The sequence below is a fragment of the Mustela putorius genome, unplaced genomic scaffold (genome assembly GCF_011764305.1).
Source record: "Mustela putorius furo isolate JIRA1106 unplaced genomic scaffold, ASM1176430v1.1 tig00000238_pilon_pilon_pilon, whole genome shotgun sequence".
Classification (NCBI taxonomy): Eukaryota; Metazoa; Chordata; class Mammalia; order Carnivora; family Mustelidae; genus Mustela; species Mustela putorius.
The window spans coordinates 247,491-275,391 of record NW_025421324.1 but is presented as its reverse complement, the minus strand read 5'-3'; the positions used below and the strand labels follow the sequence as shown (position 1 = coordinate 275,391).

The 27,901-nt window shown below is 38.5% G+C and overlaps 1 protein-coding gene and 3 pseudogenes across 1 annotated transcript; 2 read left to right on the top strand and 2 right to left on the bottom strand.

Annotated features, from left to right (window-relative positions):
• Window positions 1-7,794: 7,794 nt before the first annotated feature.
• Window positions 7,795-8,745, bottom strand: LOC123391540 (olfactory receptor 52E4). The gene has a single exon (XM_045078265.1). The coding sequence runs from the start codon at window positions 8,728-8,730 to the stop codon at window positions 7,795-7,797; it is 936 nt and encodes a 311-aa protein (XP_044934200.1). The 5' UTR covers window positions 8,731-8,745.
• An 8,187-nt stretch (window positions 8,746-16,932) lies between these two features.
• LOC101687431 lies at window positions 16,933-17,869 on the bottom strand (annotated as a pseudogene).
• Window positions 17,870-22,553: 4,684 nt separating this feature from the next.
• LOC101673583 lies at window positions 22,554-23,489 on the top strand (annotated as a pseudogene).
• A 2,908-nt stretch (window positions 23,490-26,397) lies between these two features.
• Window positions 26,398-27,344, top strand: LOC123391539 (annotated as a pseudogene).
• Window positions 27,345-27,901: the final 557 nt, after the last annotated feature.

Below are 27,901 nucleotides of genomic sequence, written 5' to 3'. Positions count from 1 at the left end.
GGATACTGTTTAGTCTCCATGTATTTGGGTTCTTTCCAAACTTCCTTTTGTGGTTGAGTTCTAGCTTTAGAGCATTGTGGTCTGAAAATATGCAGGGAATGATCCCAATCTTTTGATACCGGTTGAGTCCTGATTTAGGACCGAGGATGTGATCTATTCTGGAGAATGTTCCATGTGCACTAGAGAAGAATGTGTATTCTGTTGCTTTGGGATGAAATATTCTGAATTCTCCCATTCCGTGGGTTGGCTCTTTGTTTTATTGACTGTTTTCTCTGCTGTGCAGAAGCTTTTAATCTTGGTGAAGTCCCAAAAGTTCAATTTTTCGCTTTTGTTTCCTTTGCCTTTGGAGACATATCTTGAAAGAAGTTGCTGTGGCTGATATCAAAGAGATTACTGCCTATGTTCTCCTCTAGGATTCTGATGGATTCCTGTCTCACATTGAGGTCTTTTATCCATTTTGAGTTTATCTTTGTGTACCGTGTAAGAGAATGGTTGAGTTTTATTCTTCTACATATAGCTGTCCAGTTTTCCTAGCATCATTTCTTGAAGAGACTGTCTTTTTTCCACTGTATATTTTTTCCCATTTTGTCAAGATTATTTGATCATAGAGTTGAGAGTCCATATCTGGTCTCTCTACTCTGCTCCACTGGTCTATGAGTCTGTTTTTATGCCAGTACCATGATGTCTCGGTGATCACAGCTTTGTAGTAAAGCTTGAAACTAGGTAACGTGATGCCCCCAGTTTTATTTTTGTTTTTCAACATTTCCTTAGAAATTCGGGGTCTCCTCTGATTCCATAAAAATTTTTGGATTATTTGCTCCAGATCTTTGAAAAATACTGGTGGAATTTTGATCGGAATGGCATTAAAAGTATAGATTGCTCTAGGCAGTATAGACATTTTTTTAAAATCTTTTTTTAATTTATTTTTTATTTTCAGCATAACAGTATTCATTATTTTTGCACCACACCCAGTGCTCCATGCAATCCATGCCCTCTATAATACTCACCACCTGTTACCCCGACCTCCCACCCCCCGCCCCTTCAAAACCCTCAGATTGTTTTTCAGAGTCCAGAGTCTCTCATGGTTCACCTCCCCTTCCAATTTCCCCCAACTCCCTTCTCCTCTCTAACTCCCCATGTCCTCCATGCTATTTGTTATGCTCCACAAATAAGTGAAACCATATGATAATTGACTCTCTCTGCACTCCTGGTTATTTACCCCCAAAGATACAGATGTAGTGAAAAGAAGGACCATCTGTACCCCAATGTTGCAGCAGCAATGGCCACAGTCGCCAAACTGTGGAGAGAGACCAAGATGCCCTTCAACAGACGAATGGATAAGGAAGATATGGTCCATATACACTATGGAGTATTATGCCTCCATCAGAAAGGACGAATACCCAACTTTTGTAGCAACATGGATGGGACTGGAAGAGATTATAAACATTTTAAACAATGTTCCTTCTGCCGATCCAAGAGCATGAAATGGTCTTCCATCTTTTTGTGTCTTCTTAAATTTCTTTCAAGAGTGTTCTATAGTTCCTCGAGTACAGATCCTTTAACACTTTGGTTAGGTTTTATTCCCAGGTATCTTATGGTTCTTGGTGCTATAGTAAATGGAATTGATTCTCTAATTACACTTTTCTGTATTTTCATTGTTAGTGTATAAGAAAGCCACTGATTTCTGTACATTGACTTTGTATCCTGCCATGTTACTGAATAGCCATATGAGTTCTAGTAGTTTGGGGGTGGAGTCTTTGGGTTTTCCATATAAAGAAGAGAGAGAGTTTGACTTCTTCATTGCCAATTTGGATACCTTTTATTTCTCTTTGTTGTCTGATTGCTGTTTCTAGGACTTCTAATACTATGTTGAACAAGAGTGGTGAGAGTGGGCATCCTTGTTATGTTCCTGATCTCAATGGGATCTCAAGCGTTTTCCCATTGAGGATGATATTTGCTGTGGATGCCCACTGAAGAAGTCAAACTCTCTCTCTTCAAAGATATGATTCTTTATATGAAAAACCCAAAAGACTCAACCCTCAAACTACTAGAACTCATATGGCTATTCAGTAACATGGCAGGATACAAAGTCAATGTACAGAAATCAGTGGCTTTCTTATACACTAACAATGAAAATACAGAAAGGGGATTAGAGAATCAATTCCATTTACTATAGCACCAACAACCATAAGATACCTGGGAATTAACCTAACCAAAGAAGTAAGGGATCTGTACTCGAGGAACAACAGAACACTCATGAAAGAAATTGAAGAAGATACAAAAAGATGGAAGACCATTCCATGCTCTTGGATCGGCAGAATGAACATTGTTAAAATGTCTATACTGCCTAGAGCAATCTATACTTTTAATGCTATTCCAATCAAAATTCCACTGGTATTTTTCAAAGAGCTGGAACAAATAATCCAAAAATTTGTATGGAATCAGAAGAGACCTCGAATATCTAAGGAAATGTTGAAAACAAAAATAAAACGAGGGCATCACGTTACCTGATTTCAAGCTTTACTACAAAGCTGTGATCACCAAGACATCATGGTACTGGCATAAAAACAAACACATAGACAGAGTAGAGAGCTCAGATATGGACCCTCAACTCTATGGTCAAATAATCTTCGACAAAGCAGGAAAAAATATACAGTGGAAAAAAAGACAGTCTCTTCAATAAATGATGCTGGGAAAAAAAACTGTACAGCTATATGTAGATGAATGAAACTTGACCATTCTCTTACACCGTACACAAAGATAAACTCAAAATGGATAAAAGACCTCAATGTGAGACAGGAATCCATCAGAATCCTAGAGGAGAACATAGGCAGTAATCTCTTCGATATCAGCCACAGCAACTTCTTCCAAGATATGTCTCCAAAGGCAAAGGAAACAAGAGCGAAAAATTGAACTTTTGGGACTTCACCAAGACCAAAAGCTTCTGCACAGCAGAGGAAACAGTCAACCATACAGAGGCAACCCACTGAATGGCAGAAGATATTTGCAAGTGACAGTACAGACAAAAGGTTGATATCCAGGATCTATAAAGAACTCCTCAAACTCAACACACATAAAACATACAATCATATCAAAAAATGGGCAGAAGATATGAACAGACAGTTCTCCAATGAAGACAAACAAATGGCTATCAGACACATGAAAAATGGCTATCATCATCACTAGCCATCAGGGAGGTTCAAATTAAAATCACATTGAGATACCACCTTACACCATTTAGAATGGCCAAAATTAGCAAGACAGGATTCAACATGTGTTGGAGAGGATGTGGTTAAAGGGGATCCCTCTTACATTCTTTTTGGAAATGCAAGTTGGTGCAGCCTGTTTGGAGAATGGTGTGAAGATTCCTCAAGAAATTAAAAATAGAACTTCCCTATGACTCTGCCATTGCAGTCCTGGGTATTTACCCCAACAATACAGATGTAGTGAAAAGAAGGGCCATCTGTACCCCGATGTTCATAGCAGCAATGGCCATGGTCGCCAAACTGTGGAAAGAACCAAGATGCCCTTCAACAGACAAATGGATGAGGAAGATGTGGTCCATATACACTATGGAGTATTATGCCTCCATCAGAAAGGACAAATACCCAACTTTTGTATCAATATGGACGGGACTGGAAGAGATTATGCTGAGTGAAATAAGTCAAGCAGAGAGAGTCAATTATCATATGGTTTCACTTATTTGTGGAGCATAAAAAATAGCATGGAGGACAAGGGGAGATGGAGAGGAGAAGGGAGTTGAGGGAAATTGGAAGGGGAGGTGAACCGTGAGAGACTATGGACTCTGAAAAATAATCTGAGGGTTTTGAAGTGGTGGGGTTGGAGGTTGGGGGAACCAAGTGGTGGGTATTATAGAGGGCACGGATTGCATGGAGCACTGGGTGTGGTGCAAAAACAATGAATACTGTTACACTGAAAAGAAATTAAAAAAATAAAAAATAAAAATTCAGAATGAAATTTAAAAAAGAAAATCATATGCAGGGACTACCCTACATTATATGTAGTGCCTGGACAAATATCTTTGTGGGTTTCCTGAATATATTAACAGTTCGACCACAAATGTATTCTAATAATCATGGATCTATTTGATATTAATAATTTATCAGTGAAGATTTAGGATAATGGGTATAGAATTAATTATATACTTGTAGTTTTCCAATCATTGCACATAAAGATTCTTTGTAGTTTCCAGGTAATTTCTTCTTTCTCTTTGGTTCCATGAGCTATCTTTTTTTTTTTTTTTTAATTGTCAAATAGGCCATGTCTTGCTGTTTCATATCTCCTGCCACAGAGAGAAGGTACTAACACTGTTATCACTTATAATGCCATGTTTTTCATAACAACGTAGATTATCTTGCCTCTAGCATTTCCAAATTCCATTTATTTAATGCTGATTGCACCATTACTCAAGATGCTGCATCATACATTGTACTTCTAATGAAGAGCAGCTTCCAATGACTCTTTTTAAAGTTCTAGATGGTGATCTTTTTCAGTTCTTATCACATTGCTCCCTTTCACACAGTGTCACCAGCTTGGAGTATAGGTGAGGCACATGGGAAGAATGAGAAGAGCACTTCCTTTCATACAATGAATGCACCTACCTCATCAGACATTACTTAACATTAACTCAGGAAAGCATGTCATCATATCAGTTGGAGATAAAATAAGACATAGATTGCAAGTACCTGGTGACATCATTGTCGAACAGTGGTCTCAAAAGCCACTGGAGTAGGTAGATGCAACCACCTCTGGAGGAATACCTGATGAGTGGTGTGGAGCTTGTGGAGGGGTTGGGATGATCAGTCTAGTTACCAGTGCCAAGGTAGGGGAGGCACTGAGGTAGGCGATATCTGCTGCTCCCACTGCCATGCTTGGGTGCTGTAGCTATGAGGCAGCAGGATAAGTTGAACACAGATGGGTGAGAGTTAGTGAGTAGCTTTAACATGTAGCTCAAGCCTAAGGTTCAGGAGAGGACCATTGGTTAAATCAGAGGCCTGAACTCCTATGTCTGACATAAGTGATGAGTGAGTGTCACGTCCAATCAATATGGCAGCACTATTGTGCTGGCTCCATCTCATGAACTTCTATGAGAGAAAAAACTTTTTTCTAGAAAAATCTTACCTGCTCATCACCAAGCCACTCTACTGAAACCAAGTCTGAGCCATGAGATCTCAGGACAACCCCAAAGATGTGGGTCACAGAGCTCCTTAGGGCAAATGACTGATTTCACAAGCTGGTGAGTATAGGAAAAGGAGAGTCATAGAATTCTCTAAAGAAGAGAATTCAGGTCTGGGTCCAAATGTGCTTTGTCTAGGCTCAGGGCAGCCTGCCCAAACAGTATTGCTGTTCCTAGCTAGTTCCATGTACCAGAAGCAGACTTAGAAAATTTTGAGGAAGCTTCTCCAAAGCAGAGAGGTGCCCTGGGAAGGGAACATAAGACAGTGCTTCTGCTGAGTGAGGTCTAAATAGTGTGCTCATGATCCATCTCAGGGCCAGCATTATTGTGAACCCCAACTCACACTGTGTACACTATTACTTTTATACTGAATTTCCCCAATATCAAATATAGATTTAACCAGAAAGTTACTTTAACATGCCTTTCATATGATTGACAGAAGAAAAGGCTCTGTCTTTAGTGAGCTTATATGTGGTACACATATGGATGAGCAGGAAACTGACCAATCTTTATCACTCACCACCGATGGACCACACAGGTGAGGACTGTACCAATTTCAGTCACTCTGTTAAGTTTTCTACTTGCTCCTGCACTTAGAGTTTCTGTAGTCACCTCTTTCTTTTTTTTTTTTTTTAAAGATTTTTATTTATTTATTTGACAGACAGAGATCAGAAGTAGGCAGAGAGGCAGGCAGAGAGAGAGAGGGGGAAGCAGGCTCCCTGCTGAGCAGAGAGCCTGATGCGGGGCTCGATCCCAGGACCCTGGGATCATGACCTGAGCCGAAGGCAGCGGCTTAACCCATTGAGCCACCCAGGCGCCCCTGTAGTCACCTCTCTCTAATCACCAATACCAATCCTAGGCTACTTGCTCTCTCTCCCACTTTCCTAGATATCTCCACATGGAACCAATAGTGGAGCCTCGCATACATACACACATAAAATGTATTCAGCTTAATTGTCTTAAAAGGCCAAGAGTTTGTGGCCAAAGAGATACGTATATATCAGTGATATACTCTTGTTACATCAAAATGATGCTAAAAGTACATTTATTTTATGTATACAAGTTCTTGCTTTTCTTTGGACCTTGGTTTTCTTGTTTGTAAAATAAAAGAGAAAGATTAGGAGAATTTTAATGACTTTCCAACATTAAAATACTTTGTTCCCACAAAATTTTAGGGCCATGAGATAGGCTAAAAAAAAAAAAAAAACCCTAAACAAACAAACAAACCACTTATTCATGCTCCCATGATGAAGGAAATTTCATAGGGTGCTATAGAATGTAAGAATTTTGCTTTGCCAGTGTCAAATCTCAGGCCAAGAGCTGGCCAGATTCAGAGAAATTGACCAACTTACAGAAACTGAAATAGGTATTGTTGCTGTCCTTGTATTCTTGCCTATATCTGCATGATTTTCTGATATTCCTGATATGCTTTTGAGTATTTCACTTATTGTCATGAAAAACTAGAGAATGGTTCTAAAACAGAGGATATAATGGAAACTTCTGATTTCTTAGGAAGAGTGTCATGGTCAGTCACAAATTAAAGCTCAGTGCTCCTTTGATCTAGTTTGAAGCAAACCACATTCTTTAACTATAGCTGGAGTTTAGAAATGGAACTATGTATAGGAAATATACAGGATTAATATATTATACTGAGAATGTTCTGAAATTGATATCAAGACTGCCTTTGTGCTTAACCAAGGAATGATTCTGATTTCTATTTCCAAATTTTCTGAAATCTTTTATATCTAAAGGTAAATGATACAACATACAAGATAAATATTAGGTAGAATTCAATTGGAACTAGACACAGAACATATACAATTATTGATATCTAACATGACTTAGTGTCAAGTGAGAAAATATCATCTATCCTTGATCCTAAGCTGTAGTCTCGCACATTCTTCAAGTCACAGATACTTAGTTTACTGGAGAAACAGTGACGATGAGATAGAAAGAGATAAAGAGAGAGGGAGAGAAGGCAGGAGGAAGAGGGAGGGAGAAAGAGTAAGGGAGAGAGGGAGGAAGGGATGGAGATGGAAGGAATCAGATTAGAAAGAAGAAAGGGAGCAAGAATGACAGCAAGAACAAGAAAGGGAGCATTAAAATGCAAATGAGTAATGACTCTGGAGAAGGAAGTCAAAGCTTGAGGATTAATATGCAGAATATACATCTATGGAGCAGATGTTCTTATTCAAAAATTGTCACTCAGCCATGGCTTGCACTTTATTTTCTTCATCTACAGAATGACATTGTTGGATCAGTGTCCCTTCAGGGTCTAAGCTTAGCTAAAGAGAAGACACAGAGTAATGGGGAGAGTTCTCACCCTTTCCCATCAGGCATTCTACTCCCAAACCACTGCTGCCTCCAGAACACCTTCCTTTTCCATCAGCGCTTTCCCTTTGCCCAGTTACATGGGGTGGGTGAGCAGAGTGGGCAGCAAAGGTGACGTTGCCTTATCTGCCAACTCTAAAGGAATTCCAGTAGCAAATAAAAGTCTGGCTACTACTACCTACTCTAAAGGAAATCTAAAACAGAGGTGAGATTATTAAAATGTGGGTGGTATGTGCCTATGTTTTCCAAGTGTTGTCACAGAACTCTTATTTCTGTACAAATATCTTCACAACTCTCTCTCGGATCTGCTTGGTCCTGACTCCATAGATGACTGGATTCAGGGCAGGTGGGACAACCACATAGAGATTAGCCAAAAGGATGTGGATATAGCGGGGGATGTTTCGACCAAAACGATGCGTCATAAAAGAAAAAAATGCTGGTGTGTAAAAGCATAGCATGACACAGACATGAGAACCACAGGTATTGAGAGCCTTTAGGCGGGCGTCCCGAGAAGGAAGGCGGAAAACAGCTTGAAGGATAAGCACATAGGAGGAGGCAATCAGGATCACATCCACAATGATGTTGGAAATCACCATGAGCCCATAGATAATGTTGACCTTGATGGGTGCACAGGCCAACCGGGCAAGACCCATGTGCTCACAGTATGTATGAGGGATGATACGATGCCCACAGAAGGGCAGCCTCAGGATGAGAAACACAAACGGAGTCACCAGAATTAAGTTTCTTCCAACAACAACAGAGGCCAGGATGCCAATGGTTTTATGCGTGAGGATCATGGTGTACTGGAGGGGGTTGCAGATGGCGACAAAGCGGTCATAAGCCATGGCCACCAGGAGAACAGTCTCCATGCCTGTGAACATGTGGATAAAGAACATTTGAGTAAGGCAGCCCCCAAAGCTGATCTCTTGGAGCTTGAACCAGAAGATGCCCAGCATTTTGGGGATGGTGGATGTGGACAGACCCAGATCGATCATAGACAACATGGCCAGGAAGTAGAACATGGGCTGGTGGAGAGTGTGTTCAGTCTTGATCACAAAAAGAATGGTGATGTTCCCCACGAGGGCAATCAGGTACACGATACAGAATGGGAAAGCAATCCAGATGTGGACAGTTTCCAGTCCTGGGATTCCTAGCAGGTGAAAGAAGGGGGGATGGAACTGGGTGTCATTGGTGGAAGCCATGCTCTGAGGAAGTGTCACTGAATTCCTGTCAAAGTGTCGGGATCTTATTCTCTTTATGGTCTTTTTCTTATCAAGGTCCTAAGAAATGGAAAGAACTTTAATTCATATGCTAGAGGCAAGGCAGAAGAGGTTGGTTACAAACATTAGACAGTCTCTTCTTTCCAGAGGGTAACTCAATAAAGTAGTGCTCTTCATACACATTATTATTCTGAGATTCATTATAGGGCTATTAAGTGTGTCTTTAGGTTTTGTAATAATGTGAGATCTTTGAAGAAACTGACAGTATTTCACATTATAATGTATACTTACTGTTTTGGTATTTTTCCATTTAAAAAAAATGTTTATTTTTTTAATTTCTTTACAATGTTCCAGAATTCATTGTTTATGTACCACACACAGTGCTCCATGCAATTCGTGCCCTCCTTAATACCCACCACCAGGCTCAACAAAACTCTCACCGCCCTCCCCTCCAAAACCCTCAGATTGTTTATCAGAGTCCACAGTCTCTCATGGTTTATCTCCATTTCTTTTCCAAATAGTCCATTGTTAACTTTTGGGAAATTGCTATACAAATTGTTAAAGAATCCAAAGTCAAATGAAAATGGCTGACTCATACCATTGTCTGTCTTTTGATCTAATATAAATGTAAGGATTTGCCTCATGGATCTCATATAGTCACATGACATAAGGGAGGTTAATCAGATGACCTTTGAATTTTCCTCATTCTATCTTTACTCTGAGACCTTTGTTGTTTTTGATGCTTTCTAATCTTATGGAAAAACTTGGTTTTCCACCCCAGAATCCAGTTTATTCTGCCCTGATATTCTTCTAATAAATCACCTTTTGCTAATCAGTTAGATTATGTTCATCTTCCTTAAAACATATAACATGAATAATGACCATACAGAATTACACAGTCCTGAAATTTTGCCTAGCTTCTTTTATGAATAGATCAAATAACTAACAAATTTCAATAACTCAGAAATGAAGGTGTTGTGAATGATTCTTCCCTGATCCCTAAAATGAATAAAGAAAAATTATTTTCTTTTAAGTTTTGTGTTGCGAGTATATTTTACAATTCTGATGCATCCAGTATAACATGACTTTATGTATTTACCTATTCTCTACCAATAGAAATGTTACTGCTTTGGGGCAAAGCAGCAGGGGATATTCATTTTAATATTCCTAACACTGCCTTAGGAAGATATGGTTCCCAGTTTACAATTTAGCTGTTGAACAATTGGGATTGTGTTTGTGTGTGTGTGTGCGCGCGCGCGCGCATGTGTATGCGCATGCGCAAGTGAGAGAGAGAGAGAGAGAGACAGAGTTAGTTATTAAAACTAATTCTTCTCATGTATGTGGTTGTATATACCTTTGCTGGCTAGTTATTGCAGAGTAGTAACAGGCAAGCAAGTTAATAGTCTCCCATTCTATGTGAGAAAGGAGCCTTTCTTGTCCCCAAAGAATCTAGAGATAAAATTGATCATGTATAGGGTGAAAACAATGTTTACCAGTGTTGAGGAGTCAATACAAGGCTGAGAACCAGAGAGCAATGGTTGCTGGAGCTTAGAAGAGTCTGAGGAAGCAGCTAAGGAGGACACAACAGACTTACAGTTTGCAGTCAGCCCCATCTTCAGGGCAGCTGCTTTATAAGGACTTCCAGCTGAGGAGGAGTTTTCCAGGGGCATGGCAGAGGGAACTCTTTCTGACATCAGAGTTCAAATTCAAGAGGACATCTACCCTCTCACAGTTTTGGTCAGAAAGCTTGACTTCCTTCCATTGCAGCTGTGTGCCACAAATAATGGCAAATAGTTTGGGGCCAATAAGCTTGAGGATTATTCCTGGAGGGCAAGACAGTAAGTTCATCTTTTTCTAGATGTGCACATTGACAAAGAGCCCAGACCCAAAGTCCACTTTAAAAGCTTAATTGATAATGGTTATAGATCTTTCTGTTTTAGTGCCCACCAACTCTCAATTTATTGAAGTTGTGATTTTTATTTTAACCTGCTGGCTCCTTTTCCATTGCCTCTAATACTATAATATTATAGATGATTTATATGGGCTTCAGATTCATTTAAATATGTCTTGAAATCTTGCTATGTCATCTGTTAACTGAGGCTCCTTGGACAAGTTCCTTTTTAGTCAGTTTTATTTTCTGTAAAATTGGGTGAATAAATTCTATCTAATGTGATTTGTCTTAAACACAAATAAGATCAATGCATGTAAAGGACTAACTTAGGATATATTCAGTAAATTGTAGTTATTTAAATTATTAGTCTTTCCCCAAATTTTATTTTTCTTTTAACTCTAAACAGCTAAAAATGTTACCTATTAAATATTAAAACATTAAAAATGTTACCTATTACTTATTTTACTTGATTGTAAGAAGTTTATTATTTATAAATAACTCATGGTGTCTATAAGGTGAAATTAAGAAATTACGGAGGGAGGGATGACACAGAATATCCCAAAATGAATGAGTAGGATGGGGCTTCACATTTAGACATATTTTCTAGAACTCTAGAGAAGCACACATAAACCAATACAGTTCAGTTTGAAAGCAACTGTTTTCTTTCTCATTCTTACAGAGTTGTCAAACTGGGTGGAATTAAGAGTTGATGGGTGTGGGTACCTTCTTTCAGGCACTGGCATGAATGGGCCACTTGGCAGAAAACATTGGGTATGGCTGAACTAGCAGATGTATTGGGCTCTAATAAAAAAGGCTTGGATATGTTGCCATAAAGTAGTGGGCCCATGAGGTGGACACGTTAGAACTGACAATCTCTAAAGCAGGATTATGTGGGAGAAAAAATAAGATAATAATGCAGAGCAAATGTATAATGCCAACATCATTTTATTTGGATGTGACATCAGTCACACTTCCACATCTAACCTCAAACATAAGATAGTGGCCTGCAGTAGCTTCCTTCTGCTTCATATGAACCGCAGCAAGCCTAGTTGCTTTGTCTGCTTCCCTACCAACAATCAGAGCAGTCTTCATTTCTTTGGTGATAGCAGATGAGGTTATGCTACTGTAAAGCTATCTGTGGGTTTCTAGCTGTGAGGAGTATACTATGTGAGCTGTATGTGTGTGAGTGAGAGAGAGACAGAGAAAGAGAGAGAGAGATAGGGAGACAAGACAAGAGAGAGATTCTGCATATTACCTGTTGGCATATCTCTGTGCTCCACCTCTGATGTCTGTTCCAATCCCATGTGCTCTGTTATGTTCTTTTGTGATGAGAATAGACAATGAGGCTTTGGAGAACTCCTAAGCAGAGGAGAGGCCATTGTCCTCTCTGTCCTCATTAACCTTTTCTCCTCCTCACTGTAGGATCTCATCTCCCCTGTCCGTGTATCCTTACCTTTCTAATATTTCCTCTCCCGGCCCTTGCTTGGAGCAGTAGCACAGCATGAGCCCATGTGCTTACACATGGTGATGGGAGCCCCTTCAGGCCTCCGGGTCCAAAGACCATCCTATCACATGGAGAGAATCTTTATAATGATGTGGACATCCCTAATTCTAGGCATGATCCAGAATCCCGAGAGTCCTCTGGGCATAAACTTGGGCTCATGGGTCATTAAGCCCATCTCTTTGTTCCTCCCTACTTCTTTTGCAGAAACAGATCACCAGACCAGATATAACTCCTAGCTCAGGGGAGATTATGTCTCCTGAGCTGTTAGGAAGGGAAATAACCTGAAGGGGAGTCTGTATGTGGAATGATATTGATTCTGCTCCCTTCAGAAGCCATGAAAATACTAAGTTTTACACCATTAAGTCTTCAAAGTGTGTCTTCTTAGGAAACTGCCACTAGTGACACTTCTGCTTTGTTTAATATAATAAATGTGTGAATCCTGCTGAAGTTTGGGGTTCTGACTGTGGTTTCAAAAGATGAGGACCCCTAAAATAAATATATTAGACTGTGGCAGCAACTCTATTTTATTTAAACAGTGTTTGTACCTGTCGATAATAGTATCAACTCTCTTCCAAGTCAAAAAGAGTTCCTTTACACTCTAACTAATTGTAAACAGTCCTTGGAGAGAGGATTTCATGTGTTTTAGCTCTTTTGGCAGAAGATGAAGGAAACTACATTCTCCTGAGAAAACAGAATCTAGCTAGAGCTCAAAGTCTAGTTTACTTGGAGTCTCCTGCCCTGGATGATGATGGAGTAGACCTGCTAGTACCATAGGCCATAATGCAGAATTCTCCTGAGTACAGACAGGAAGACTGGAGGACAATTGAATACATTAGAAAACCAGTTTCTTATCTTCTAACTTCAAATAATTTTCAGTGGTTAAGAAAGAGAAGAAAATATCCGTGGTCCAAAAGAATTCTGGTGAGATCTGCTGCTATGATCTCCTTTGCATTTCCTCTCTCTTTTTTTTTTTAAGGATTTGATTTTTAAAAATTTTTTTTAAATTTACTTATTTTCAGCATAACAGTATCATTATTTTTTCACCACACCCAATGCTCCATGCAATCCGTGCCCTCTATAATACCCACCACCTGGTACCCCGACCTCCCACCCACCCCCCCGCCACTTCAAACCCGTCAGATTGTTTTTCAGAGTCCATAGTCTCTCATGATTCACCTCCCCTTCCAATTTACCCCAACTCCCTTCTCTCTAACTCCCCATGTCCTCCATGCTTTTTGTTATGCTCCACAAATAAGTGAAACCATATGATAATTGACTCTCTCTGCTTGACTGATTTCACTCAACATAATCTCTTCCAGTCCCGTCCATGTTGCTACAAAAGTTGGGTATTCGTCCTTTCTGATGGAGGCATAAAACTCCATAGTGTATATGGACCACATCTTCCTTATCCATTCGTCCGTTGAAGGGCATCTTGGTTCTTTCCACAGTTTGGCGACCGTGGCCATTGCTACTATAAACATTGGGGTACAGATGGCCCTTCTTTCCTCTCTTTTTGATGAATGAAAACCTTACTCCCTAGCCTCTCTCTGGTCACTCCTTCATGGTATCCATCCTCCCTACTGATCAACATTTATCTTTCCAAATCAAATCTAATTTCTACTTAATATTTCTTTTTATGCCCTCTGTGGATCCATTATATACTCTGGGCTTTAAATGATAAATTATGACCACCACTGTTGGGAAAGTCCTTCAGTGAATGTCCACACACCCTTTAATTCTACTTCATGACTCTCCAAACCATTACACCATCACTTGGGTGATCAAAAGTCCTACTTAGGAAATAGGCTGCTGCTCATTTCCACTTTCCTTTTGCTTTCTCCCCAATTCCCATGCCCTCTATGATGACCTTTTTAAAAAATCATCCAGATACCATCTCTAGGTCTCTTCTTTTTATATCGTTGTGTACTGCTATTATAACATACTCATTTTTTCCTTGGGTTTTAGTGTTTCCTACCTTTCCTAATTTTTTTCTAATTTTTTATTGTAGTAGGATATATGTAACATAAAATTTTTAAGTGTACAGTTTTTAAGTGGACATTTTTAAATGTACAGTTCAGTAGTATTAAGTACATTTATATATCATTGCATATTCATAACCACCATTTATCTACAGAACTTTTTCATTTGCAAAGATTAAAAACTCTGTATTGATTCAAATGACTCCCCGATCCCCGATAGCCCCCTCACCCTTTCCCTTGGCAACTACTTTTAATTTTTTTATCTCTCTCCTTTTACCCCAAACCCCATTTTACTTTCTGTTACTGCGAGTTTGGCTTTTTTTTTTTAATTCCATATAAAACTGAGATCATGCAGCATTTGTCTTTATATGACTGTCATAGTTCACTTTAGCATAATGTCCTCAGGTTCATCCGTGATCTTTCAATGGCAGGATTACCTTCTTTTTTTTTAATTTCTTTTTTTAATTTAAATTTTAGTTAATATACAGTGCAATATTTGTTTCAGGAGTAGAATTAAGAGGTCCTTCTTTTTTTAAGGCTGAGTAAGATTCCATGTATGATTTAGTTTCATACTAGGGACTGACCAGAGAGATTCCATGGTTAAGTCAAGGGGTATTTGGTACTTCATTACTTTAAGGGATAAAGAATATGAAACTAACTCCTACATGTAAAATTAATTGGATGATTATAAAAACTTGTGGACATGTTCGTTCTTACTGTTTCTCTTCTACTGTTACCTCAATATTAACTCATTTCACTGAGATTGAATGATCATCATTAATAATATAATTTAAAAACATTTGTTTTGTATATTAAATTAAGAAAAATCACTGGGAATAGCATAGAATTGGGTGAAGTGATTAGTATGGTAACTCCTGGAGTAAAATTTCACTGTATTTGATCTTATTTATCATTTTTTTTTCTTTTCTCTTGCTGTTTTTGAAAACCAAGATTGCATTTTTTTGATACTACCTTCATCCATTTCAGAAACCTCTGTTATACTCAATTTTAAACATTCCAAATTTTCTAAGGTTCTTTACAGTCCAGTTTATTTTTCCATCCCATTTCTTATGTTTGCATTTTTGATGTTCATGAATAATTTTCTCTTTTCTTCTTATATATTTCAACGCCCAGCAAAAGCCATCCTGTTAAAAATGGGTAAATAGGGGGCACCTGGGTGGCTCAGAGGGTTAAGCCTCTGCCTTTGGCTCAGGTCATGATCCCAGGGTCCTGGGATCCAGCCCTGCATCTGGCTCTCTGCTCAGTGGGAAGCCTGCTTCCTCCTCTCTCTCTGTCTGCCCCTCTGCCTACTTGTGATCTCTGTCAAATAAATAAAATCTTTTTTAAAAAAAGGGTAAATAAGTATTCATCCTTGCTGTCTCCAGCTACTTTGTAGCTAAAGAATATGCTATGTCTCCTATTTCACACCAGATACCTCATCTTCATTTGCACTACCACTATCCAAATTCTAGTTCTTCCTGAATCACAAAGATACCTGAAAATTAACTTTGTGCTTCACTAATTTCGATATCTTATCCTTCCCAAATCTAGTGCGAGATAAGACTTTCTAAAAGTCCACACAATCATTTTACTCACCACTTCATAAACTTCAGTACTATTCAGTTTTCTATACAATAAACTTCAGACCACTGTATGCTTTTTTTTCATATGCAATATTTTTTAAATTTCTTTTCAGTGTAACAGAATTCATTGTTTTTGCTCCACACCCAGTGCTCCATGCAACACATGCCCTCTTTAATATCCACCACCTGGCTCCCCCAACCTCCCACCCCCTGCCCCTCCAAAACCCTAAGATTGTTTTTCAGAGTTCATAGTCTCTCATGGTTCACCTCCCCTTCCAGTTTCCCTCAACTCCCTTGACTTGACTCTTTGCTCTTGTTTTCTTGGGTCTTATTGCTAATGATATTTTCCTATGTCAAGAAGGATAGATTTATTGTGTTTATTAATTTTCTGGAGTCTGTCTTTTCCAATAATTCTATTTCAAATGATATGTAACGTACATTCTGTTGCATTACTGTATGCTTTTAATCCAAAATATGACTCTAATTGTTAAGTAATATTATCTATTTTTATTGTCTGTATTTTAAACTAAATTACTTTATTAGTTGTTGACAAATATTCCCTTTTACAATTTTCATTTGTTCCATAAGTATTTGTTAACTACAAAAAGGGCTATCCATATGACATGTATTAAATTTGCCAGTTCAAAAATGAGAGTGTATGATATAGGGATTAAGCTAATAAGAAACTTCATAGAATCAGGAACCTGAAAGCACAGAAAGGGAAAAAATAAATACCAAAAGGTCTAGTCTAATTTCCATCTTTTGCTTCCAAAGTCTTTAGTAAAAATTATACTACTTATTTTTAAGCAGTACTTTATTACTTATAGAACATTTTTGCATTTCACTCAATACCTGTCATTGACTATGTGATCTCTAATTGAACACCTGTATGAAAGAAGTCTTATTACTTGTAAGATATCTAGAACACCACACAGTTTTAACAGAAAGTTATTTCACTGAATCAAAGTTCTCCCCCTTCAAATTTACTCTTGTATGAAATATTCTATGCCAGGGGTCAATAGAGGATATCATTGCAGGTACACAGTTTGACAGACACATACATGCTTCCAACAACTACAAACAATATGCTTTTATGATTACACACACACACACACACACACACACACAATTAACTTTGGTGAAAGAAATTTATATTAATTTCATCATTAATGTTTGTCTTTTCAGACTCTATGCCTTCATAAACTGAATGAATTACCCCTCATTCAATCATTTTTCAACAAACAGACTCTGTACCCGCTGCTGGATCTGCTTGGTTCTGATGCCATAAATGACTGGGTTGAGGGCAGGGGGTATGACTACATAGAGATTAGCCAGAAGGATATGGATATACTGGGGGATGCCATGACCAAAGCGGTGAGTGAGAAAGGAGAAGAGAGCTGGACCAAAGAAGGCAAAGATGACACAAATATGGGAGCTACAGGTATTCAGAGCCTTCAGGCGGGCATCTTGGGAGGGGAGGTGGAAGACAGCATATAAAATCTTAGCATAAGAGATAATGATGAGAATCACATCCAGAAACAAGATAGAAATATTCCCAAGACCATAGTAGACATTGGCATTAATGCTGGCACAAGCTAGACGTGCCACTCCCATGTGCTCACAATAGGTATGAGGGATGATTCTATGTCCGCAGTAAGGCAGCCTCAGGAGGAGAAAAATGATGGGTGCAATCATGCATAAGCTTCTTAGAACCACCACCACAGCAATCACACCAATGACTCTGTCAGTGAGGATCATACTGTACCTGAGGGGGGTTGCAAATAGCCACATAGCGATCAAAACCCATGGCAAGAAGTACAATGCTCTCCATGACTGTAAAAAAGTGGACAAAAAAGACTTGAGCAACACAGCACCCAAAGCACAGCTCCTGAAGGTTGAACCAGAAGATACCCAGCATCTTGGGGATAGTAGTAGTAGAGAGACTTAGGTCAATCACTGACAGCATGGCCAGAAAGTAGAACATGGGTTGGTGAAGGCTACGTTCAATCCAGATAACAACCAGAATGATAACATTTCCAACAAGAGCAATTAGATACACAACACAGAAGGGAAATCCAAGCCAGATTTGTGCAATTTCCAACCCTGGAATCCCCAGCAATAGGAATGAAGAAGGGTGAGAGTCAGTGACGTTGAAAGAAGACATTCTTCTGTGGGCTGACGATAGCATGATTTTCAAAAGTTATTGCTGTTTCCCATTGGACAATGCATTCACGTTGAACTGAGATCTACAAAATTTAAAAATAAAAATATTTCCTAACAAAAGATTAATTTTGGAAATAAGTTTTTCTAAAAACCTTTGATTCTTTCGCCCTTTTCAGCTCTCCATAAGTAATTCCAGTATCACTCCTGATGTGCACCACAAGTGAGATAAGCTAATGAGCCAGGTAGAGGCTAACACTATGTCTTTTTTGAAATTATGGGTTCAGAGGAATTAAACGAACTAAATAAACAATATTAGGAGATAATAAAATTGGGAATAATAAAAACTGCCACAATAGTCATGGCTATCATTAATTTGGCATTGTTGTTGTCATTATTTCCAATATTATCTCATTTAGTTCTACCCCACAGTTCCATAGCACAAGTTCTGCTGGTGTCTTGTTTATGGAAGAGTGAGATTTTGCCAGGTTCATTAACTTCCCATTACTTACTACACTAATATGCAGCAGAATCAAGATGTGAAATTAGGTGAAACTAAGCTTTGTGACACTGATGTGGATCTGTCTTTGCAAACTTGTTCATTGAAATAGTGAAAGGAGGGAGAAGGAAAAATAAGGAGTAGGGAAACAAAGGACCTAGAATAACCAAACTACCTCAGAGCTAAGAATTGGGAAGATCTTCCATATCATCTATTGAAATTTTCTACAAAACTGTGATGATTATGGCAGTGTTACTGTTAAAAGAAGAAAAAGAAAAAGAGACAATGGAACAGAACTGAGAATCTAGCAGCAGACCCACAAAATTCTTAGGGTTCAGATATCCAAAATTAAGATATTCCCAAGTAGGAAATTAAGATAAATTGTCAAGGAGGAATGATAATCTTTCCCAGATGAAGTTCTTTCTGAAGAACCTGTTGACTTCTATAGCTGTTGAGAGGACAATGTGATAATTAAATCTGATCTGCGCTCTGGAGCTGGCTACACAGCAAACTTTGAAGGCATAGTTCCTGATACAGTCTTCACTTCTGACATCAACTGCCAGTTCACGAAGTTTCCCAAACTACCCCCAAGTTTAGTAATCTACTAGAAGGGCTCCCCAGAACTCCCTGAAAACTATTACACTCATGGTTACAGTTTATTTATTATAGGGAAAAATTAAAATCAGACAAAGGAAGAGATGCTCAGGGCAGAGTGTGATGTTTGTAAATATGAAGCATCCGTTGTCCTTCTGCATGGAGTCAGGATGAGTTACCCTCCTGGCATTATTGTGTGACAATATGTATAGAGTCGTACTGCCAACCAGGGAAGATCACCTTAGCTTTGGTGTCCATAGTTTTTACTGGATCTTCATTATGTATACATGATTGATTAATTGCACAGATGGTTGAACTCAATCTTCAGACTGATGCCACATGACCCAAAGTCTTACTCCTAAGTTATATTGTTGTTATTTATGATATGGCCAGTCCCTTCACACTAAGATCTGGTTTGAGCAGCCCCCCCCCAAACTCCTATCAGATATGACAGATTACTTCCTAGAAGCCAAGAACAAAGGCCAGACCTCTCTTAGGTAAAGCAAAATTCCTTACTATACATCTATTTATTTAGTTCCAAAGACATTTTTTGTTTTTGCTGTAGCTATGATTTTCACCTCTTCTCTTCTCTTGGGTCATGGTATCAGTTGTAAAGTCAGGTCTCCCAATAATCAAGGTTGAATTCAGTTTAATCCTTTTGAAATGTAAAGTATAGAGAGAGACCAACAGCTGATCAGCATATTGTATCCTTTTTTATTTCAAGGATATGTGTGGAATCAGTCTAACTATAAGGGAGTTCAAGCTCATTACTCTATCCTTAATTGCTTACTATGACTTTATTTTTCTTTGTATCTCACTCACTATGAAGGTAATATGTATAGGAAAAAGAAGCAAAAGTAATAGCATTTAATATCACTGGCACTGTGGTATGGAATGGATTCTGATTCTATTCTTGCCGGATGAGGTTTTATGTGTCTGAAAGAGTGTCGGTGCCTAGCAGATATTTCCTTTCCAAATTTTTCCCAACTTAGTCTTCTTCCTACATCTCCCCAGACCAGTGATCTGTGCCATTTCATTCCCTGCCCCAATATTCACCGTCTTAACTCAATTTCTATGAAACCAGTTGCAATCTTAAGCATATATTGCAGATTCACTGATCAGAAAAACTTACCAAGTTCCCTATCTTCCATCTTAGGGAGTCATTTAACAATTCTGAATTCAGATGCTGAAATTTACATATATATATATATATACATATATATATATATGACCTCAATACACACTAAGAAGTATTAACAAAATGTTGTCGTGTATGTTGAGGGGATTTGTAATGAAGTCTTCAGGTGCTAGGCAGTCTGAGACATTGAAATGAAAATGAATAGGAGCCGAGAGCCCAGGGCCCCACTCCTCAGTGCGCCCTCAGAGAACAGCGCCCAGTTACTCCCGTCTGCCTGACCTCCGGCCGCGCTCCAAGCTCACCGAGCCTGTGACCGGTTCAAGGTAACACGGAGCTGCGAGCTTACTGTCGGCTCTGACTCTGTAGCCGGCTTTCCCGTTCCAATACCCGCAAGCTCTGCAACACTCAGACACCCCCGATCCTTCGTGACCCTGCGGGACCTGAGGCCACGCTGACCCCGCGTGGGCTTCGCCCCGGTTTAGCCTCTGGAGCGATGTCCCTCAGCGGAACAGACTTTTAAAAGTCCTGATTTTGTGCGCGGTTGCTCCGCTGCTTGCCGGGAGCCGGCCCCTCCCCCCGGGGTCTATCTTCCCGTCGAAATGAAAATGAATAGGGATTCCCTTTGGTCATTACACCAGACAAAGAGAAAGCTCTAGGGAAATTTCAGTGAACCTTGCTGTCTGCTACTCAGTCAATTGCCAGTTTTTGTTATTTCACATAATATTTATAATCATTAATATTTTCTCTTTTTCTCTCCTTCCTTCTTCCTTATTTTGTTTTCAGTCTATGAAATGCTTGGACTAATTCTTTGGAATATATCTGTATCTATCTATATCTATCTAATCTATATCTATATCTATATCATCTATATCTATATCTATATCTATCTATATCTATCTATCTCTCTATATCTATATCTCCAGCAACTCTCATTCTGTTTTCAGTCTATGAAATGTTTGGTCTAATTCTTTGGAAGATAGGTATATATAGATATATATATCTATATATATAGATAAAGTTGCTAGATATAGATAGATCTATCTATATATATAGATCTATATATATAGATCAATCTAGATATAGATAGATCAATCTATATATATAGATCTATCTATCTATATCTAGATTGATCTATCTATAGATAGATCTATAGATAGATCAATCTATAGATAGATCTATAGATAGATCAATCTAGATATAGATATAGCTATATATATATCTCCAGCAACTCTTTTTTATTGTGAAATATACATAAAAGTTAGCATTTTAGTCATTTTAAAGTTTACAACTCAGCAGCACTTAGTACATTTACAACACTATGCAACTGTTACCACTATCTAGTTGTATAAAATGTCATCACTCCAGAATGAAATCCTGTGTGCATTAAATAATTACTTCCCATTCTTCCAGCTCCAGGCATCAGATCAGATTTGCTGTCTCATATGTCTCATTGGTTGCAGAAGTCAACAGCTATGGGGAAGAAACTTCACAGCTTAACATTTACTTTTGCCCACTTAAATTCCTATTTGGGGATAGAAAATTTAAAATTGTACACTATGCATACCATAGGATATTATCCAACCTTAAAAAAGAAGGAAATCCTGCCATTCCAACAACATGGATGAATCTAAGGACATCATACTAAAGTAAAATAAGCGAGTAACATAGAATAGATAAATATTGCATGATCTCAGTTTTATGTGGAATCTCAAAAAAAAAAAAAAAAAAGAAGACAAAACTAAAAGTAACAAAGTAGAATGGTGGGTACCAGAACTTGGAACATGTGTGAAAAGGGGATAGTTTTCAAAAAATGTATATTGGTAGTGTCTAGAGATGGTTAGAGGGGACCATGGAGAAATTACTGTAAATGAGTACAGATTTTCAGCTTTTGCAAAATGAAGAAAGTCTGGAGGTAGTGGTTATGGTGTACAAAACAAGAATATCTTTAATACTACTGAAACTTAGACTTAAAAATGGTGAAGATAGTATATTTTATGTTATGTGTAGTCTATCATAATAAAAATTGAAAAAAATGGGAAAAATGGAAAGGAAAAATATGTATGTTATATGAAACTACAAGAGATGTAGAGATCATATCTGAATGTTTCATATAGAAGACTATCATGGTGGACCTGGTATTGAAGGAGAGTAGATATGTACTGCAATGTGAAGTATTTTCAGTTCCTACAAATATCTCATATTATGATTAATTTAAGGCACAGATAATATTGCCAATAAAAAAATCTCAGAACTACAATGTATATGAAGAGTGCTACTTTGTTGAGTGACACTCTGGAAAGAAGAGACTGTCTAATGTTTGTAACCAACCTCTTCTGCCTTGCCTCTAGCATATGAATTAAAGTTCTTTTCATTTCTTAGGACCTTAATAAGAAAAAGACCATAAAGAGAATAAGATCCCGACACTTTGACAGGAATTCAGTGACACTTCCTCAGAGCATGGCTTCCACCAATGACACCCAGTTCCATCCCCCCTTATTTCACCTGCTAGGAATCCCAGGACTGGAAACTGTCCACATCTGGATTGCTTTCCCATTCTGTATCGTGTATCTGATTGCCTTAGTGGGGAACATCCCCATTCTTTTTGTGAACAAGACCGAACACAGTCTCCAACATGTTCTACTTCCTGGCCGTGTTGTCTATGATCGATCTGGGTCTGTCCACATCCACCATCCCCAAAATGCTGGGCATCTTCTGGTTCAAGCTCCAAGAGATCAGCTTTGGGGGCTGCCTTACTCAAATGTTCTTTATCCACATGTTCACAGGCATGGAGACTGTTCTCCTGGTGGCCATGGCTTATGACCGCTTTGTCGCCATCTGCAACCCCCTCCAGTACACCATGATCCTCACGCATAAAACCATTGGCATCCTGGCCTCTGTTGTTGTTGGAAGAAACTTAATTCTGGTGACTCCGTTTGTGTTTCTCATCCTGAGGCTGCCCTTCTGTGGGCATCGTATCATCCCTCATACATACTGTGAGCACATGGGTCTTGCCCGGTTGGGCCTGTGCACCCATCAAGGTCAACATTATCTATGGGCTCATGGTGATTTCCAACATCATTGTGGATGTGATCCTGATTGCCCTCCTCCTATGTGCTTATCCTTCAAGCTGTTTTCCGCCTTCCTTCTCGGGACGCCCCCGCCTAAAGGCTCTCAATACCTGTGGTTCTCATGTCTGTGTCATGCTATGCTTTTACACACCAGCATTTTTTTCTTTTATGACGCATCGTTTTGGGTCGAAACATCCCCCGCTATATCCACATCCTTTTGGCTAATCTCTATGTGGTTGTCCCACCTGCCCTGAATCCAGTCATCTATGGAGTCAGGACCAAGCAGATCCGAGAGAGAGTTGTGAAGATATTTGTACAGAAATAAGAGTTCTGTGACAACACTTGGAAAACATAGGCACATACCACCCACATTTTAATAATCTCACCTCTGTTTTAGATTTCCTTTAGAGTAGGTAGTAGTAGCCAGACTTTTATTTTGCTACTGGAATTCCTTTAGAGTTGGCAGATAAGGCAACGTCACCTTTGCTGCCCACTCTGCTCACCCACCCCATGTAACTGGGCAAAGGGAAAAAGCGCTGATGGAAAAGGAAGGTGTTCTGGAGGCAGCAGTGGTTTGGGAGTAGAAATGCCTGATGGGAAAGGGTGAGAACTCTCCCCATTACTCTGTGTCTTCTCTTTAGCTAAGCTTAGACCCTGAAGGGACACTGATCCAACAATGTCATTCTGTAGATGAAGAAAATAAAGTGCAAGCCATGGCTGAGTGACAATTTTTGAATAAGAACATCTGCTCCATAGATGTATATTCTGCATATTAATCCTCAAGCTTTGACTTCCTTCTCCAGAGTCATTACTCATTTGCATTTTAAATGCTCCTTTTCTTGTTCTTGCTGTCATTCTTGCTCCCTTTCTTCTTTCTAATCTGATTCCTTCCATCTCCATCCCTTCCTCCCTCTCTCCCTTACTCTTTCTCCCTCCCTCTTCCTCCTGCCTTCTCTCCCTCTCTCTTTATCTCTTTCTATCTCATCGTCACTGTTTCTCCAGTAAACTAAGTATCTGTGACTTGAAGAATGTGCGAGACTACAGCTTAGGATCAAGGATAGATGATATTTTCTCACTTGACACTAAGTCATGTTAGATATCAATAATTGTATATGTTCTGTGTCTAGTTCCAATTGAATTCTACCTAATATTTATCTTGTATGTTGTATCATTTACCTTTAGATATAAAAGATTTCAGAAAATTTGGAAATAGAAATCAGAATCATTCCTTGGTTAAGCACAAAGGCAGTCTTGATATCAAGTTCAGAACAATCTCAGTATAATTTATTAATCCTGTGGATTTCCAATATGTATTTTCATTTCTAAACTCCTGATATAGTAAGGGGATAGAGTTTGCTCTCCTTTAGCAGTATGTCATAGCTTTTAATATAAAAATATCACACTTCCTTGGTTAAGTTTATTCCTTAATATATATGTTATTATTTTTTGATGGTGTCGTAAATGGAATTTAGTTCTCAATTTCTTATTTAGATTATTCATTGCTAGTATATGGAAATACATCTGATTTCTGTATGTTAATTTTAAAACTTGGTATGTATTGTGTAACTTTGTTGAATTTATTTATTACCTCTAATACATTTTTTGGGTGTATTCTTTACAATATTCTTCACATAAGATTATATCATTTATAAATAGACATAGTTTACTCCTTCCTTTCATATTTGAATGAGCTTTTCTTGCCTAATTTCTCTAGCTAGAACTCCCAGTACAATGTTAGATAGTAATGTTGAAAGCAGGCATTCTTGTCTTGGTATGATCTTAGGGAGAATGTTTTCAATCTTTCATCATTGAGTATGATACAAACTATAGTTTGTTGTTTTCCCCCCTAATGAATGCCCTTTATCATTTAAGGAAATTTTCTTTTATTCTTAGTTTATTGAGTATTTGAAAGATTTCTAGGTTTTGTCATTTGTTTTTCTGCATCAGTTGAGAGGTTTATGTGCCCTTTTCTTTATTTCATTAATGTTAGGTAATATATTTATTGATTATCCTGAACCACCTTGCATTTCTGGGATAAACTACAATTAGTCATGGTATATGATCCTTTTACCATGCTGTTGCCTTTCATTTGCTAGTAGTTTGTTGATTTTTAAAAAATTTATTTTCAGCATAACAGTATTCATTATTTTTTCAAAACACCACACCCAGTGCTCCATGCAATCTGTGCCCTCTATAATACCCACCACCTGGTACCTCAACCTCCCACCCCCCGCCACTTCAACCCCCTCAGATTGTTTTTCAGAGTCCATAGTCTCTCATGGTTGACTTCCCCTTCCAATTTCCCCCAGCTCCCTTCTCCTCTCTAACTCCCCATGTCCTCCATGTTATTTGTTATGCTCCACAAATAAGTGAAACCATATGATAATTGACTCTCTCTGCTTGACTTATTTCACTAGTTTGTTGATTTTTTAAAAAAAATCTATATTCTTAGGGATATTTTTCTGTTGTTCTTTTGTGAGAAAAATTACATTCTGCAATGTAACGTCAACCCCAAACACCCCTTACTTTTGTATGTGTGTGTGTGTGTGTGTGTGTGTGTGTGCGTGAGAGAGAGACAGAGAAGGAGAGAGATTGGGGAGGGGGTGGAAATGGCTTCTTGAATGCATCAGGTATTTTCTAGTATAATGAACTGTATTCTGTATTTTAATATTATTTCTTCAAGGTCAGGCAGAGATGACAGATTAGGGATTTCTCAGGTCCTTCCTGGACATGTACATGGTCATTGCATGTATGTGGCTTTATAGTTTAGGAGTATTTGAGAACGTCGAAAAACTCTGTATGGTCAATACATTCCCCAATTTTTCCTTTTATGTTAGTCTCTTTTTAGGTCAAGGTATATGGTGTGTTGATTTGATGCATTTATATATTACAGTATGATTACCACCATAGTTTTTTCCTATCACATTACATAATTATCAATTTTTGGGGTGATGAGAACACTTAAGATATAGTCTTTTAGCAATTTCAAAGTATATAATATTGTACTGTTGACTAAAATAATTACTTCTTTCTGAGCTAGAATGAGAGAATCAAAAAAAAAGAAAGTTGCACAAAAATTGTTGAAACATAATAAAAGAAAGTTTAAAAAAAAATGTTCTTTTGCATTTTATCAGAAATCTGGGCTTAGGAGAAGAGGAGAAAAAACTCACTAATGTGAAGTCAATAATTGCATCCACAAAACAGAAGTGTTGCAAATATTGTGTCAGAAAAGAATGGCTATACTTAGCGACACCCAGTTCCTTCCTTCTTCATTCCTCCTCTTGGGTATCCCAGGTTTGGAAGGTGTGCACATTTGGATTGGATTTCCCTTTTTCTTTGTATATCTTGTTGCACTACTGGGGAATGCCGCTGTCCTGTTTGTGATCCAGACTGAACAGAGTCTCCATGAGCCCATGTACTACTTTCTGGCCATGTTGGACTCCATCGACCTGGGCTTGTCCATAGCCACCATCCCCCAAAATGCTGGGCATCTTCTGGTTCAGGATCAGGGATATATCTTTTTGAAGGCTGCCTTTCCCAGATGTTCTTCATCCATTTCTTCACTGCCATGGAGAGCATTGTGTGGGTGGCCATGGCCTTTGACCACTACATAGCCATTTGTAAACCCCTTCAGTATACCATGATCCTCACCAGCAAAATTATCAGCATCATTGGAGCCATTGCTATTCTGCGGAGCCTGTACATGGTGGCCCCACCGGTGGTTCTCCTCCTGAGGCTGCCCTTCTGTGGTCACCGTATCATCCCTCATACCTACTGTGAACACATGGGCATTGCCCGTCTGGCCTGTGCCAGCATCAAAGTGAACATTCTGTTTGGCCTTGGCAACATTTCTCTCTTATTATTGGATGTGCTGCTTATAATTCTCTCCTATGTCAGGATTCTTCATGCTGTGTTCTGCCTGCCTACCAGGGAGGCTCGACTCAAAGCTCTCAACACCTGTGGCTCCCACATTGGTGTTATCTTAGCTTTTTTCACACCAGCATTTTTCTCTTTCTTGACACACCGATTTGGCCACAATATTCCTCAATATATCCACATTTTTTTGGCCAACCAATATGTGGTTGTTCCACCGGCCCTGAATCCTGTAATCTATGGGGTCCGGACCAAGCAGATTAGGGAGCGAGTCCTGAGGGTTTTCCTCAACAAGACAGAGAGCTAACCAGTCAGAGGTCTTGGAAGGTCTGTGTTAGATTTCATGTTTCCTGCATTATAAAAAGTAGAGTTACCTTATGTTTAACCCAGTAGTAAAGAGGAAAAATTGAGCAGGGGTGTTGAGAGAAGTATCATTATCGTTGAATGGCAGGTTTTATATTTAAAGTTAATAATATGTAGGTTGATAATATCAGATCGGGACAATTGGATATCCACATGCAAAAAGATTAATTTAGATCCTTACATTGTGCCATAGAAAAATTAACCTATAATGGACCAGAGAGCTAAGGTACAAAAACCAAAATTAAAATTATTTGTAATATTGCTCACGTAAAATTTTAGATCTGACAACAAAAGCAAGAAATATTTTTAAATGATTGATTGGGCTTCACTAAAATTAAAATAATATATATATATATTTTTTTCTTTGAAAGATACTAGCAATAGAATGAAAAAGGAAGCCATAAGATGAGAGAAAATTTTTACACCTCTTGTGGATGATAAAGGGCTTGTATAAAGATATACTAATAACTTTTGTAATTCAATTATAAGTGTCAAATTACT